At 50.2% G+C, this 15,741-nt stretch overlaps 1 protein-coding gene across 1 annotated transcript in view; it reads right to left on the bottom strand.

Moving 5' to 3' along the window:
• Positions 1-3,708, bottom strand: part of Syt4 (Synaptotagmin 4) — a 32,148-nt gene extending 28,440 nt beyond the window's left edge. The window contains exon 1 of the mRNA XM_075680415.1: positions 3,303-3,708. Within this exon, the coding sequence (XP_075536530.1) occupies positions 3,303-3,372 (70 nt within the window). The 5' untranslated portion in view covers positions 3,373-3,708. The remainder of the gene's footprint in view (positions 1-3,302) is intronic.
• Positions 3,709-15,741: the final 12,033 nt, after the last annotated feature.

The following is a 15,741-nucleotide window of genomic DNA, read 5'->3' on the forward strand; positions in this document are numbered from 1 at the left end:
GTCTTATAAGCGCAACAAATTAAGAAACTGCGGCACGCATTTTTAATTCGAATGAACCGAAATGTCCAATGAGAAAATTTTGAACATGCGGTCATGCTGTGACATAGGTTAGACGTCTTCAGTTCAATACTCACGGCCATAGATCTTAGGGACCTTCTTCAGAGACTAAGTATCTTTTTTCTCAACACTAGAATTAAAAAAAAAGCAAGCAGACAAAAATTAAATTACGCAGGGCCTCGGGTGCTATGCGTTTTATGGATTCATGCGGAAAATTCCTCTTCGCGAAACGCAGGCAACTCGAATATGAAGTGTTTTCCTGTTCGACGTGCACCAGTATTTATAGTCATCGTCGTCTAAACAACAGAAAGACCGTCCCTGAAACGCCTGTTGCGGCCTGTGGAGTGCCAACGCCCGATATTCCCAGAAAATGTACCTTAAGTACGTTACCACTTGAAGGCGGCATATATGGGGCAATTCCGTCGCTACCTGTACCATATCTACTTCAAATGACAATTTTTTTCTGTAGGACGACTAAATTCATTGCGGCAACACATCGCAGGCTCCACGCGTGCGCTTCATGACTGGTACATGCGTTTACACACGTTACATAATCTCCAAACGAACCAGCGGGACTGACGCCAGACCAGGAGTTTTGAGCAAATAAAGTCAGTTTCTCTTTTTCCCGCACACAAACCTTGCAAGACTTCAGAAATTCAACTAATTTCTACAAAGGTGTTTGTTAAGGTCTACGGAGGATTAGCAGCAATTTTATGAAATGTCAACATCATTTTTTTTTTTTGTAAGTACTCGTTGAGAAATAATATTTGTGGATAAGCGAGACTGCTATAAGAACATTCTTGCCGACGAACACGTCATATTTTAAACGTTCGCGCTAAAGAAACTGCGTTCACTAAAAAGAAAAAAGAAAGAAAGAAAGAAAGTTTGTGGGGTTAAAAAGAAAAGAATATGTGGCCACAGTGTATTATGGCACTCTTCCCGTCACTACAGCCCACATTAGAGAACAAGGTTTTCTGCGGCGCCCGTTATTCCCAAACACCCGCGAAGTGTCGCTTCACCGGAGCAAGCAAGTAGCTTTTCACCCTTTCTCTCTCTTTCTCTCTCTCTTCGTATAGCTTTCTAAGCGCGATCCCACTTCTATCCTTTTGTCGCCGGCTCGAACAATAACACCTCCCCGACACAAGAGAAATACAGAAGATAGCGATGCTTGTATAACACTTCTACATCTAGTGTTTTCTTTCCTCGCCTCCCTAGTGGCGGCGCGAAAGGGGATGAAATTTTATGCTCCTCTCTTGTTGGTGGCAGTCACGCCGAGCGAAACCGTATAATACCCTCCCATCTCGAATCCCCCCGGGGCGACGTGAGCGTGTATAGAGGCGAGCATGGCGAAGCGCACAGTCGAGATTGCAGAAAACAGTCGGCCCGGGCCTGGCGCGACACGCGGAGTGAGTGTGCGTGCGTATAGCTGTGCGTGCGCGCAGATAGCCCAACGTGCATGCCACGAAGGATCGTCTCTCTGCACCGCGGAGCCATCGATTGGCACGCAGACTCATTCCGATTCAAGGTTACGCCTGGTCACCTTGTCAGCTCCTTCCCCCCTCCCTCCCCCCGTCCAGCCCCCTTTCAGTTCCACCTAGATGCCTTCAGCGGTACTGTGTTTCGCCTCGCATTATGTCGCGGTCACTCTTGCATTTTGTCGCCGTCCTTTTGTTGACTCTTTCTTTTTTTCTGCCTGCCCAACTCTGAGTGCTTGCCAATCCCGTATTCCCCCGTCCATTCCCTTAACCGTTACTGTGCTCTTTCTTTTTTTTTTTTTCCTCTCGCTCGCCGGACAGCAACCATACGTCGAGCTTCTTTCGCAGGAATTCGACGAATTGCTTTTCTTTCCTTTTCTTCTTTTCCTTCGTGTTCGTATGCAATGCTTAAATGATTAGTACTGAAAGTAACCGTGACAGACGCTGCTAAAAGAGAAAGAGTGGTCCACGTAGACAGTAAAAACGGCAATCGCAAACACCCCTGACAGACGAGAACCGATCGCTTCGCTGAATAGGCTTTGAAATGCGGTCTACGCCTTTTGTGAGAGGAATTGAACTAGCACCTGGTTATTACTCGCTAACTTCTCGTTTGCTTCAAGGCCAGCGTAAACAAAAGAAATGTAAATATATGCAGTCGAGACACTTCGGAATACTTTATTGCCAAGTGAGAAGTATTTAAGATTTAGGTGCGCTGGAAATGGAGTAAGCGAGAGCCCATGAAAAGAATAAAAAGATATATGCGAATTAAACACGCGAATGAGAAGGCAGAAGAGAGCTGAACTTCTGTCACGAAACCAACCTACCTATGTGCCAGAGAGGCATAAATACGAGGTTGGCTTGTTTTTCGAGCAGGTATAAACTAAGTGCTTCGTTTTCCACAGGTAATATATCTTTCAACGGTGAGGCACTGTGCTATCTGCACGTGGAAAAAAAAAGGGGGGGGGCGAATTAAAGACAACAATTTTTTATAACTAAACAAGCCGGCTATCAGGTGATAGTGTCGCAGCCTCCACGACTAGCGCTCAGCTTCAAGCACCGTATAAGGCTGGCAAAAATAGCCACATGGTATTAAGTGCTAAGCGTATAAGCTGCAAGGCTAAGAAAAGAAAAAAAAAGCGCGATCGTTCCGCACATGGCAGCTGTAACATCGTAAACACTAAAAAGGATAGCGTATAAAATACACCGGTTACATCGGTCTGCGACCGTCGTTTGCATCTGCTGCTGACAATCGTTACAAAACATGGTGCGGCAAGCACTTCGCTGCAGTTCCCAGAGCCCTTTTCGGCAAACAGTAGTCCTCTTCAACAGGCAAAGTAAATACCCCCAATAACACGCCAGAGACAACGCAAAATCTCCGCCTTCAGGTCGCTGTAGGGTAATGTAAAGCCGAAGTTTTTTTTTGTCAAACCACACCAAGAATCATGGCTTCCTGTAGACAGTGTGAGACTTCAGTATCGCACATCTCTAATGCGCCGCCTTCGTCAAGCGTACAGCTTCGAAGACAATGTGAAACGGGAAGTGAGAAGACGAAAGCGACCCAGCATGACCGATGTTTCGTTGCGCATGTCCTGTGCGAACGAACCAAGCATTGCGTGGGCGAGTCGGTTATCGGTGATACCATACGATAGCCTCCATATTGAATGCGGCGCTGGGTGAGTCACAGCTTGCGTCCGCGAAAAGCGCGCGTGCAACGGGAAAACCTACGCGCACGATACTCGGACAGGCAGTGGAAGACGCGGAAATACTCACATTCGTCGACTGCCTTGATCTGTGGGCTGTCGTCATGGTGGAAGCTGTGCTGCGAGACGCGGAGCTTCATCGCCGCTACCGTTCGAGTGGCCTATTGTAACGCGGCGAAAGCAATGCGCTCCCCCTGAGGCTCGCGGAGCAGGAGTCGAAGAAAAGTCCCGTCGTGTCACCGATGCGCAGACGCGTGCGAGATATCACGCCAACAAACGCTTACATGGTGGCCGCACGGGCGTTCCGCTGTGGTACGGAGGGGCGCAGATTTTTAGGGTTCCCGACGGACGAGCAAGTCACCAAGCCGGGTCGGGGCGAAGCAAAAAACAAAACTAAATCAGCGCAAATTTTCGGTGCCGATTGTCAGGAACACACACAAGCGCCCCGTTGCGAGTGAGCGCCTCCCGAAGGACGGCGAACCGATCGATAAGTTGGCGGGCCGGCGGCGTCAACGCTAGGCGTCGTCATGGGGACGTGACGTCACGATGACTGCGCGGAGCCATTGGCTCAAGAGTCGCGGGGCGCCACCGGGTTTCGGCCGTGGCTGGCCGACCAGGGTTGCCAGACCCAAGGTGTTCGCGAAACTCGCTTCTCGACGTGCTTCCGCAGGCAATAGTAGAGTCGGATGGCACCGATGCGTTTTGAAGTGCGCAGTTTACTTTTCAACGCTTATGGTAAATTCGTGCGGCTAACTGAATCACTGATTCATTCTGCGCACTGAAAATCGTGTGGTTAATCGGCATCGAATCGCGCTGCGAGTAGCTCGACTACGGCACTTTTGTGCACGGCATGGTTTGGCGATTCGGCTCGCCATGTGATTTAGTTCTGCCAACTGTTCACAGCCCTCATACATCCCCGATGTATAGCCATGCCACTAAACACACCGTAAATACATTGAAAGTATCTGTGTAGTCCTTGAAAGCCCGTTGCGAACACATAGGATAACATTTTCACACGTTTGTTCCAAGGCCGTAGCTATTTGCATCATAGTTTGTTTAAACAGCTAATTGCTTCATGTGCACGTGTGTGTGTGCTTTGGCACTCGCGTGCCAATGAGCCTTAATTCGATATTTTTGCTCACATCGGATGTAACACGTGAATGTTCTGTGAAAAACAAGCAAGTTAAGGCGGTTGAAACGAAACAATACTCACGGCAACGCCGAAGAGACGCCAATAGGCGACACGGACAAGTGATCCAAACCATGAAATGTCTAAAATTACATTATTCAGTGGATTTTCGCTGTAGCTAAGTCTGTGGAAATAGTGAAAGAGTGAAGGAGGCTGCTACCGCCACCAAGCAAAATGCCGGAAACAGCAAAACGCGTCAAATTGATTTCTATGTAACTTGTTATATAAACCTATGTAAACTTATTGATAATTAAGCTTGAACGTTAAATTTCACACAACGTTTCCTGCATACATATAAGTATTTATCATATTGTTTCACCATTTCTTTGTTGATTTATTTACCAGCTCAACCCCCACTCCAATACTAGTTGCTGTAAAGCTGGCTTCACCATTAGCGCATCCTTTGTGTGGCACAGCCAGCGCTTCAGCTTCAAATTGTAAGACATGGATCGATTGCGATGCCACGCGACATACTTTTTAAGAAGGAAACGTGCCATCCCGATTGAATGAAATGCGAACAGGAAAGAAATAACCAAGTCATTCTTACCTTCTGTAACCTCGAAACTACGTACCCGCTAAGAAACACTCCGGTGCCACACATAACTTCCGAGCGTGGAAACAACAAAAATACTCGTTCTGCTTCGTTTTTCTCGCATTTGCGTTTCGCACACTTTTTGCAGATGCTATCACACACTCACTAATCGGAAGTATCGGCAATGTCACGCAGTTACACGAGGGGGGAAATATCGTACACATAGGGGATGTGCTAGTTTTCCGAAAACTAGTAGAACTTCTTATCAATTCCCGCTCAGTTAGATAATTTTGGTGTCACTACATTCGAATATATCCTTACAGCGGCAGATATGGCCGTACTGCGATAACTGGCGCTCTCATGCGACAAAGAGCCATGTCGTCTACAGGACGCTTCGAGCGCGCACTGCTAAGCGATTTAAGCCAATGATACTTTAAGCCAATGGAAGGCATTCAGCCTTGCAACTTAAATAGAAGCTGTTCAGAAAATTTTGAATATATTACAAACGGCTTCCTTAAGCAGTATGGTTTGTCGTAGGAGTTACTGGAAGAACAATTTGATACACAGATCCGCTAAAACACGCTCGAATGTATTCAGAATAGAGCCGCTCGTTTCATTCTTTCCAATTAATCCCGTCATTCCAGCGTCACGTCGATGAAGATCAGTTTAAGCCTTCCAGATCTCTCAGTACGTCGTAAGTGTTCCCGTCTTTGCCTTTTCCATAAAGTTTACCATTATAACCCTGTTTTGAGAGAAACTATCTTTTCTCCACCCACCTACACTTCATCCAGGTTGGGTCACAAGCATAAAGTAGAAGTTCCTGTCTCCCGTACGAATATGTTTAGTGATTCTTTCATCCCTAGGAGAAGCTCCGACTGGAACCATCTTCCTGCCACCATCGCTCTTATCTCGGACTGGCAAATTCAAATCTGCCATTTATAGTGGTTTTTCTTGAACCAATTGCATATGTATTTTTTTCTCTCCCACTCCTCTCTGTAACGCCATGTGGCCTTGACAGCATTGTTCTTTGTTTATTTCAATACCTGCAAAGCCCGTAAGGCGTTACAGAAGGGAGTGGTTGTTTACCAACATAATACAGGGGGAAAAAATCTGGTAAAATACATGGTAAATCGACAATTACGATGACAGCAAAAGCACAAAATCAGTTAATGAAACGAAAACACGTCACACAAAAATGTTACAATATTATACAAAACTTAACTAATTTAATTGATCGATTAATTTGTACAAATGTAACAAATTAAAAAAAAACACAGTTAATCAGGTACAAAGAAATGCTCGACAGCGGTTTTGAAAGCAGCATAATCGGCAAGATTTGCAATGGAGGACGACAGGTTATTCCCCTCCTTAGACGTGTTCGCAAGAAACGAATAATAGAATGAATTGGTACGGGCGAAAGGGACATTTACTTTGTGCGCGTGATCAGTACGTGAAGATCGGTACGAAGGTGCCGAAAAGAGCTCGCGTTTAAGATTCGTGTTGCGATGGTAAATTTTGTGGAACAAACCGAGGTGAAGCAATTTCCTGCGAAAAGAAAGAAGAGGCAAATTAAGCGATAGTTTCATGGATGATACTCTGGAAGTACGATGGTAGTCTGATAGTATAAAGCGTGCGCTGCGATTCTGAACAGATTCTAATGCGTTTGAAAGATGATCAAGGCCTGGATTCCGTACCGAAGAGGCGTACTCGAGTTTTAAGCGGCAAGAGTCTTACATAGCAAAAGCTTTAGCGATGAAGGTGCCATGTAAAAGTTCCTGCGTAAATAGCCAAGCATCCGGTTAGCGTTGTTACATATGTACTCGATGTGCTTCTCCCAAGATAGGTTAGTGGTTATGTGTACTCCTAGATATTTATACGACGTCACTTTTTCTAGCACTGAACTTTCGATATTATAGTTGCAAACATTACAATTAGCGCTACGTGAAATACTCATTACCTTGCGTTTGTAAGTATTTAGGTGCATGTTCCATAAAACACACCAAGCCGAGATAATGCCAAGGTAAGATTAAAGCATCGCAGTGCTAGAACTACTAGAAATTACCCAGTAGATCACGCAATCATCGACAAATAGTTTAATGAAGGAGTTAATAAAAGTTAGGCAAGTCATTTATGTAAATGAGGAAAAGCAACGGGCGGAGTACAGATCCCTGCGGCAGAGCTGCAGACCCGATTTAACTGGAGAAAGAGATTTGAAATAGTATTTGAAATAAATAAATAAATAAATAAATAAATGATGACTGTATACCTTACTGTAATAATTACAGCTAAATCAAAGGATAACCAAATGAAACCAACACCTAACCAGGCTAAACCAAGCTTTCGCTTTGCATATCCAAAGTTAGCTAAGCTGCAGCCAAAATATATATATATATATATATATATATATATATGGTGTTTCAGCAAACACTTTCAATTTTTTTTAATTCTAGTTTATGAGCCAGTCTACTCGAAGCGGCGTACACTACTTGCACAAAAAGTTTTAAGAATTCACTCATTCACTTTTTAGCTAATTATCCTATGACCCATATTGATATTTACAAATTTTAGCAGTGGATTTCGCAAGGCGTATCCACTTGGAATGAATTCGCAGGACGACATCAGTTTCGAGATATAAGTTCCCGAACTTTGCGGAGAAGTGCATTGGCGTTCCAGTTATTTGTGTGCTTCTGTGCATGAAACGACGTTTTGTTAACGAATTAACTGGAACGCCGATGCATTTCTCCGCAAAGTTCGGGAATTTATATCTCGAAACTGGTGTCATCCTGAAAATACGTTCCTTGCGAACTCCACAGCTATAATTGGAAAATTGCAATATGAGCCATAATTAGCTAAAAACTTAATTGATAATTTTTTTATTAATTAGTCCATTTTGCATCTCAATTTTTCTGTAAGTATTGTTCGCCGCTTCGCGTAGACCAGCTCACGAACTAGAATTGTGATATCTGCCAAACGCCACTTTTAAAGATTTTTGGAAGTTTTCGCTGAAACGCCCTGTATATGCTGTTGCGCCATACTACGAGTACCACGTGGCGACCACGAGGCGACGGGAGCTGCCATACTACATGCACCACGTGGCTACCACGAGGCGACGAGAGCTCCCACTTCTCCGCGACGAATCAAGAATTCGACACGGGAGGCGACTTCAAGAAGCGCCCAGCCATCTCCGCGGCGCCCAGGCATCTCTTCTTCTTCTTCGTGATTTGGGAGAGGGAAAGTACGCTTAATTCTGCGGCCCATATGGAAGCACGGCGCAGCGTATTGGGGATGGGGGCGGGGGATGAAAGATGAGGAGATAGAGGGTGAAGGGGAGTAGGTTTCAGGCAGCATACGTCAGCATCATCTAGGGGAGATGGCCGGCGCGCGAGGCAGAGGTCCATGGGAGGCCGAAGTCTAGTGCCGATCTAGGAGCCCGTTTGTGTACACATATTCAAGCAAGCTTGCCAGTGCTAAATAGTGGTAGCGGGCCGGGAAGAGTATGTGTGTTTCTGAGGTAGCCGGGAGTCCATACCGTCGGTAGGTGGCAGAGACATGAGCGCGCTCCTGGGCTAATGCAGCACAGGTGCCGAGTAGGTGCTCGAGGTTCTCGGCGTCACCGCACCTTCTGCAGGCCGGCGATGCGATGCCTCCCTTGGCATGAAGTCTGGCTGCTGTCCACACGGAGCCCGTGCGCAGACGAAGGAGTGTGGAATGGTCCCGTCGCGAGAGACCGCTCTCAGGGAGGAGTTTAGGGGCTCGGTTGGTAGCTACCCTGTTATCCGGATGGCTGGAAGTGAGCAGCTGTTTTAGTCGCTGCCTGGAGAAGTCCGATGCTGCGACTGCTCTGGTGAGTGGAACGGTTGAGTGGTGGGCGGCCTTAGCAAGGACATCCGCCTCCTCGTTTCCGGCGATCCCTACGTGAGAAGGCAGCCAGTGGAAGGAGATGGCTACCTCTACTGCAGAGAGGGCCGAGAGTTTTGCTCTCATGATGGACTCAGTGACTCCGTGCCGATGGTGATTGGAGAGCGCCTGGAGAGCCGGTCGCCAGTCACTTAGTACCGCCACTGGTTTTGTCGGGGGTCCTCAGCCAGGAGGTCTACAGCCAGGTGGAGTCCCGCCAGTTCAGCTGCTGTGGAACTCGCGCGAAAAGGAAGTTGGCACTGCCTGCTCCTGCCCTCAGATGGGATGGCACAGGCCGCCGCTGCGGAGCCATTGGAGAGCACGGAGCCATCAGTGAACACGAGCAGTCTGCCGTCCAGCTCTTCCAGGAGTTTGCCAGTAGCAGCCTGTTGTAGTGCTGCTGCTGGCGTCCGGCGCTTTGATGCTCCATTCAGGGATAGGTGTACTTCTGGAGGTTGCTCGCGTGGGGGAGATGTGACCATGGGCACTGGTCGCTGCACAATCAGCTCCTCGTAGAGCTGACAGAGGCCCCCCATGCGAGATTGCGGCTGGCTCCGCAGTCGGCAGAGCAGAGCTCCACCGTCTGGAGCATGGTGCAGACAGTCAATGTGCCCAAGGGCACGCTGGAGCATGTGCAGCGACAATGGCCATTCGCCAGCCTCAGCCAGTGTGGCGGCAATTCGGGAGAGCTTGGGAAGACCGAGGATGCTCCTTACGCACTCCTGTGCAGTCTCTCGAGCTGTTGCTTCCTGGCTGGAGATAGTAGAACCAGCGGCAGGGCATGTAGCAGGATGGATGTGGCCGCAGCTTGGTTCACCCGCGCAGCGCCCACTTGACGGTGCAGCCCCGGCCACGCTGCTGCATCTTGCTCACTGGCCCCTGGACTCTTCGGACTTTGGAGGTGACAGCCTTGGTAGCAGGCATCCAGGAGAGCCGATGATCAATGGTTAGGCCCACATAGGTGACCTCCCGCTTCCATGGAACGGTGGTGTTTGCAATGCGCAGCGGTTTCAGGTAGTGGCGTGCGGAGGCCACCGGTTGTACAAGTAGTGCCTCTGCCTTTGCCGGGGACACGGAGAGGTCAGTGCCACTGAGGAAGGAGATGACCGCTTCAAATGCCCTCTGTAGTGAGCCCCGGATGGCAGCAATGCTTCTCCTGTGTCCTCGTATTCACAGTGCCACGTCATCTGCGTAGATAGCACAGCAGACTGGGTAGCGGCTGTCAGCCGGTAGTGCTGCTGCGAGTCCTGCCAAAGCCAGGTTGAAGAGGAAAGGGCTCAGCACTGATCTCTGCGGGACACCGGAGGTGATGTTTCTGGGATCGCTGAGCACCTTGCCTACCCGCACACGAAAGCTCCGGCCCACCAGGAAGGCAGAGATGAAGCCCCGGAGACATCCCGTGACGCCTAAGGAGTCCAGTGCAGCCTCGATCACCTCGTGCGGCAGCCGGTCAAAGGCACTCTGGACGTCCAGGAGCAGCAGCATGGCGACGTGCCCATTGCCCCTGGCATCCTCCAGGGTGGCTACCACATCTGCGATGGAGTCCGCCGTTGAGCGCTTGTGCCTGAAGCCAGATTGCTGTTCTGCAAAGTACTTCAGCTGGGCAGCTATCCATTCGAGCCGTGATAGGGCCATTCTTCTACATCACCTTGCATGCTGCAGAGGTAAGGGAGACTGGCCTGTAGGAAGCGAAGTCGTAGGCTTCCGTCGCTTCAGCAAAGGCGCCACCACCGCCATCAGCCAGCTCTCAGGCAGGATCCCAGTGCTCCAGGAGGAGTTGAACTGCTCCAGCAGTCGTACCCGTTGCGGCTCTGCAAGGTTACGCAGCATCTGGCAGGTTATGCCGTCAGCTCCTGGAGCTCTCCGTCGTCGTGTGAGAGCCAGCGCAGACTCGAGCTCGTGCATGCGGAGAGGCTCGCTGCACAGGGCGGAGATCTGTGCTGCCACCCACTCTGGATGGTGGCAGGGAGGGAGGCAGCGTCTTGTGGCGACCGTCGAGGGCAGGATCTGCGGGACTGGGGACCTCTCAGCAAACCGGTCAGCTAGGCGCTCGACCAGGGCCCGCTCGCTGATGCCCATGAGGACAGAAACGGTTAAGGACTGGTGTTGTGCACTTGGAGCATCCATCAGTGATCTCAGCTCGAGCACCATCTGGATTGCGACTGATAGTGGAGCAGAAGCTCTCACAGCTTCGGCGTCTGCATCGTCGGGCGTGGCGGCGGCAGACAGCATCCACCCGGCGGTAGGCCGTCCATAGTTACGGAAACATGGTACGCCGGGCCTTGCACTCCACACTGCGCCGAGCAGCTCGCACTTCTAAATGGCAAATATCCGGAACTGGTTTGCCCTCTGGGACAGTAGAGCAGATGGTTGCGGTATTGGCGCACTCCACGATCATCTGCAACAGATCCCCGTCGTTGTCCGCCTGCCGGCAGAGCTCACCGAAGGCCTTCCAGTTGAGTGTGAGGCACTCTCTGCTCCTGGGGGACTTGCCTCGAAAAGGAGACAGGAGCAGAGGCAGATGGTCTGAACCTCAGGTGTCAGGAAGCGTCTCCCAGCTGTAACGGCAGTCCTCTGTGGTCAGACCCAGGTCGATTGCCGTCTGTGCTGGACGAGCTCCACGCCGGATTAAAGTGGGGACGCCAATGTTAAGAATCTGCAGGCCGAGTTGGACAGCAGCATCCCGTAGTTCCTTGCCTCGAGGACAACAGTGCCGGCCAACCCAAGCAGTGTGGTGGGCATTGAAATCGCCACAGAGGGCGAAGTTTCTGCCCAGGTGGTTAGCCAAACGCAGCAGGCAGGAGGGGTCCCAGGGCTTTCAGGGTTGGACATGCACACAGGCGATAGTAGTGTCCACGCCCCCGATGCGTACGCGCACTGCACAGCCCTCAAACAGCCCGCCAGTCAGGTCAGCCACTTGTATCCCCACCTGGGGTAGCTCTCGCCTCACGTACACTGCGCAGCGGGGAGCTCCTTGCTGGTGTCAGTGTCATCGAGGCAGGAGGCGGCCTAGCATGACTCCTGTGAGCAGGAAGTGCGAGCGCTGTAGCCCACGTAGCGTGGCAGTCGCAGCTTCTCTGCAGCAACGTAAACCTTTTGCAGAGCAAGCACATCATATTCACTCTGCAGGAGATTAGCGAGAGGTCCGCATGCCGCCACCTCAGTGAGTTCACGTTCCACTGGAGAACACTTGGACGACGGCGGCCCTTCCTTGTAGCAGAGGAATCAGCCATGTTGGGTTGTCTAGTTCTGGAATGCCACTGCCTGTAGGCAGATGGCGTGGAGAGGGTGGCCAGCAGAAAGCATGGTGCTGACTGCCTGCATAGTCATCAGCAGGTTTGCCACCAGCTGTTCCACGGTTGTCTGCACCAAGGGGGCAGTAGGGGGTGTGGTCGAAGGGACAGCAGTGGCCTGCGGCACCGGACGTTGGGAACTGCGTGGAGCTGGTAACGGTCGCCTTGAAGGATCAGCGATGCCCTTGACTGCGTTTGCATAGGAGCGCGGCGAGGGTGTGGTGGCCTGCTCCAGCTGGCTCTCTTCACGGACCGCTGCCCGCACAGCATGCCTGGACAGTGCAGTGGTGGAGGACGCCATGATGGTGGCCCCGTCGTTCCTCCTACCACTTGGGACAAGCCGGAGTGTCCGCGGTGTGGGCGCCACTATAGTTCACACAGCAGACTGTCTGGTAAGGGGAGCCTTCAGGGTGGCTCCTGCCACACGCAATGCAGCCTGTCGGCCATTTGCAGCTCTCCACCACGTGACCATGAAACGGCCACATTGCCGGCACTGTAGTGGACGAGGCCTTGCCGGCCTTACCCTGGACCAGAGCTTGAAAATGCTCACTTGTTCAGAGGGGACCGGCCCCGCAAACCGTATAGACACCGTGCTGCCGTCTTTTGTTATTATTAGGACTGGAACGGAAGACGCGATGGCCTCCAGCAGGTCCTTGTCAGCAGGCATACCGTCCGTCCCGTGTATATGGCCGGTGCTCTTTCCACGCTCAGCCGGCAGGCAGGCCGTCACTGGAATGCCATGGAGCTCGGTGACTGCCAGCAGCTCCTCAAGGCATGCCCGAGTGGTCGTATCAGAGGCCACGATGTTGCGCTTGTGGCCGACACGAACTGCAGCAACTACCTGGTCGCTCAGAAAGTGCCGCCGCGAGTGCGAGGCGCGGGACACTCCGGAAGGCTCCACTCGGTGCAAATGGGCGGAAGAGCACCGTGCCGGTGACCGCAGGATTGAATGGGAGTGCTGCACTCTCCAAAGCCCTTGCACAGCGCCGGTCTCCTTTCGGCAGGACCAGCTGGAAGTCATCCGCAGGTGGCTCACGAGCTGGGAGGTCCTCACGCTCCACTGCATTTGTAGTGGCTGCAGTCTCAGGAGCGCGCTGCGAGTAATCGGTCACCCGGGAAGTAGAAGCTTCTGAAGCGGTAGAAAGCATCTCCGAGACGAATCAAGAATTCGACGCGGGTGAGGTCATCACCCTGCCCCGCCTGGTTCCTGCCGACGAGTACTTGCCCAAACCGGTTCCTGCCGACGAGGTGTCGCGGAAGGGGTTTAAGGGAGAAATGGCCCATTGTGAGAAGAGAGAGTCGCTTCCAGTCGCCCAGTCGGTCTTATGGCGCTCTTACTGCTACATGAACGCTATCATCGACTATCTGTAAATATTGTATAAAGTTTTCCGTTCCTTTTTAGTCTACGGAACGAGTCCGTCTTTCATCATCCACCCCGAAGTCACAACAATATATATATATATATATATATATATATATATATATATATATATATATATATATATATATATATATATATATATATACTCGTGGCTGTGCTTAAACTATGTGCGTGTATGAGCAGGAATCTACGAGGATTTCTTTTTATACAATGCAGGGAAAAGGGAAAATTGTCGCAAATTGAGAATTTTCGTGCATAGGAATGGGAATTCTTCTGCAAAGTACGGAACATCACAGGGCCTTGCTAAGTGTACTCGGGAAGAAGGCAGTTACGCACCGTAGGTTTCTGCGTCGATGCTCATGCATCTCTGTTTGATTCAAGTTTCGAGAGTGAAATAAGCAACACATGTCATGTGTGTGTGGCTGCCGAATCTTCAAGGCATGTCGAAATACGATAGCGTGGTGGTATGCTCGAATGCCTACAAAAAATTTGGAGGACGTTTATGCTTCGCCTTATAAGAGTGGAACGCGATAGCATTCAATGATTCCCGAGTGTTTCTCAAGCTTCCCGGCAACTGCAGTTTATGTAAGCGTAACGTTTACCTGGAAATGCTGGCGGCGAACGCTATGCACGAAGGCGGGCTTTCTGGTAGAAACGCGGTCTCTTGCGTGGGCCGCGATGCGGTGGAGGCGAGCGCCATCTGGAGGTGTTGCAAGGAAACGGGCGCGCCGCTCCTTGGCCTACAAGGCGTTCGCGCGCATATGGAGGACGCCGTGGCCGGTCTACGCATCGTAGAAACGCTGAAAAAAGGGGGTTTCTTTGAGTTTCCACGTAATAGAATTACGTTTTCTCCTATATTCAAGTTACAGTCCGACGCTATCATGTTTGTACGTTGTGTGTAAGTCGTACTTTACGATTTTTCTACATATTTCAGCTTGAGAAACTTAATTAGTTCAGTAACTTCCTTCCGCCACATGGAGGGCCTGGGTATGGGTGGTTCGAAAATCTTTGTACCGAAACGGCATCCGACGCTGGACGCCGACGCCGGATTTTCTGCGATACGGGGCATTAACCCTATTGCGTTAAAATTAGCGGGCGACACGCTGCTAATCATTCCACGCGAGGCCGCATGTGTGGAAGCGACGGCAGCTATGGGTCGCTGCCGTACGGCGCGGGAAACTTCTTGTTCCCAAGCTTTTTTTTTTCTGTCACCTCGGTGTTTGTTGCCCTCGATGATGCCTACATGGGTAAACAGAGAAGGTTATGACGACGTACTCGTATTTTGGTTCGGTTTGGCCGCCGTGAAGCATGCGGTTCGAAGGCGTTTCGCATTAGTTCTAAATGCTGCTTGCCAACCATACCGTTTTCCGCTTCCTTGTTGTCTTGCTTGGGCTGCTGAGCACGAGGTCGCGGGATCGAATCCCGGCCACGGCGGCCGCATTTCGATGGGGGCGAAATGCGAAAACACCCGTGTGCTTAGATTTAGGTGCACGTTAAAGAACCCCAGGTGGTCAAAATTTCCGGAGTCCTCCACTACGGCGTGCCTCATAATCAGAAAGTGGTTTTGGCACGTAAAACCCCAAATATTATTATTATTGTTGTCTTGCTCTAGCCACGTTGCATGACTGCCCGAGTGCATCGCGTTGTGTGCGCCTTTCAAGCACAGATTTTGTTGGTTTTATGCTGCCCATTAAATCGTCGCACCAGCTGTCACGCAGTTTAAGGTTTTTATCTATTTTAAGAGCGGCTTCGCGAATACTGAACTGTTGCTAGTTGCTTAACGCAGAACTGTCGTTGTTTCTAAAGCACGGGGGTTCTCGCCTCGCCTGATTTGTAGCATATCATGTTCTTTTTTTTTTTTCGGAATCATTACAGCTAAGTGCTTTTTTAACAGCTTGACTCTTTTCGCCAGAGGCCACATTCAATATTATGTTGGAAAATGTTTAGAAAAGATTTTGATGGGGCGAAATGCGAAAGCACCCGCGTACTTAGATTTAGGCGCACGTTAAAGAACCTCAGGTGAGCCGAATTTCCGGAGTCCCCCACTACAGCGTGCCTCATAATAAGATCTTGGTTTTGTCCCGTAAAACCCCCCTTTTTTTTATCTTTAGAAAAGAGGTAGCTCAGGACGAGGTTTGCTCTTTGATGCAGCATATGGTATTGCTGTTTGACTTTCACTGAACAATTCGCTTCATAAATGTAAAGACAATAAAGCTT

This window comes from Dermacentor variabilis, chromosome 2 (genome assembly GCF_050947875.1).
Source record: "Dermacentor variabilis isolate Ectoservices chromosome 2, ASM5094787v1, whole genome shotgun sequence".
Taxonomy (NCBI): domain Eukaryota; kingdom Metazoa; phylum Arthropoda; class Arachnida; order Ixodida; family Ixodidae; genus Dermacentor; species Dermacentor variabilis.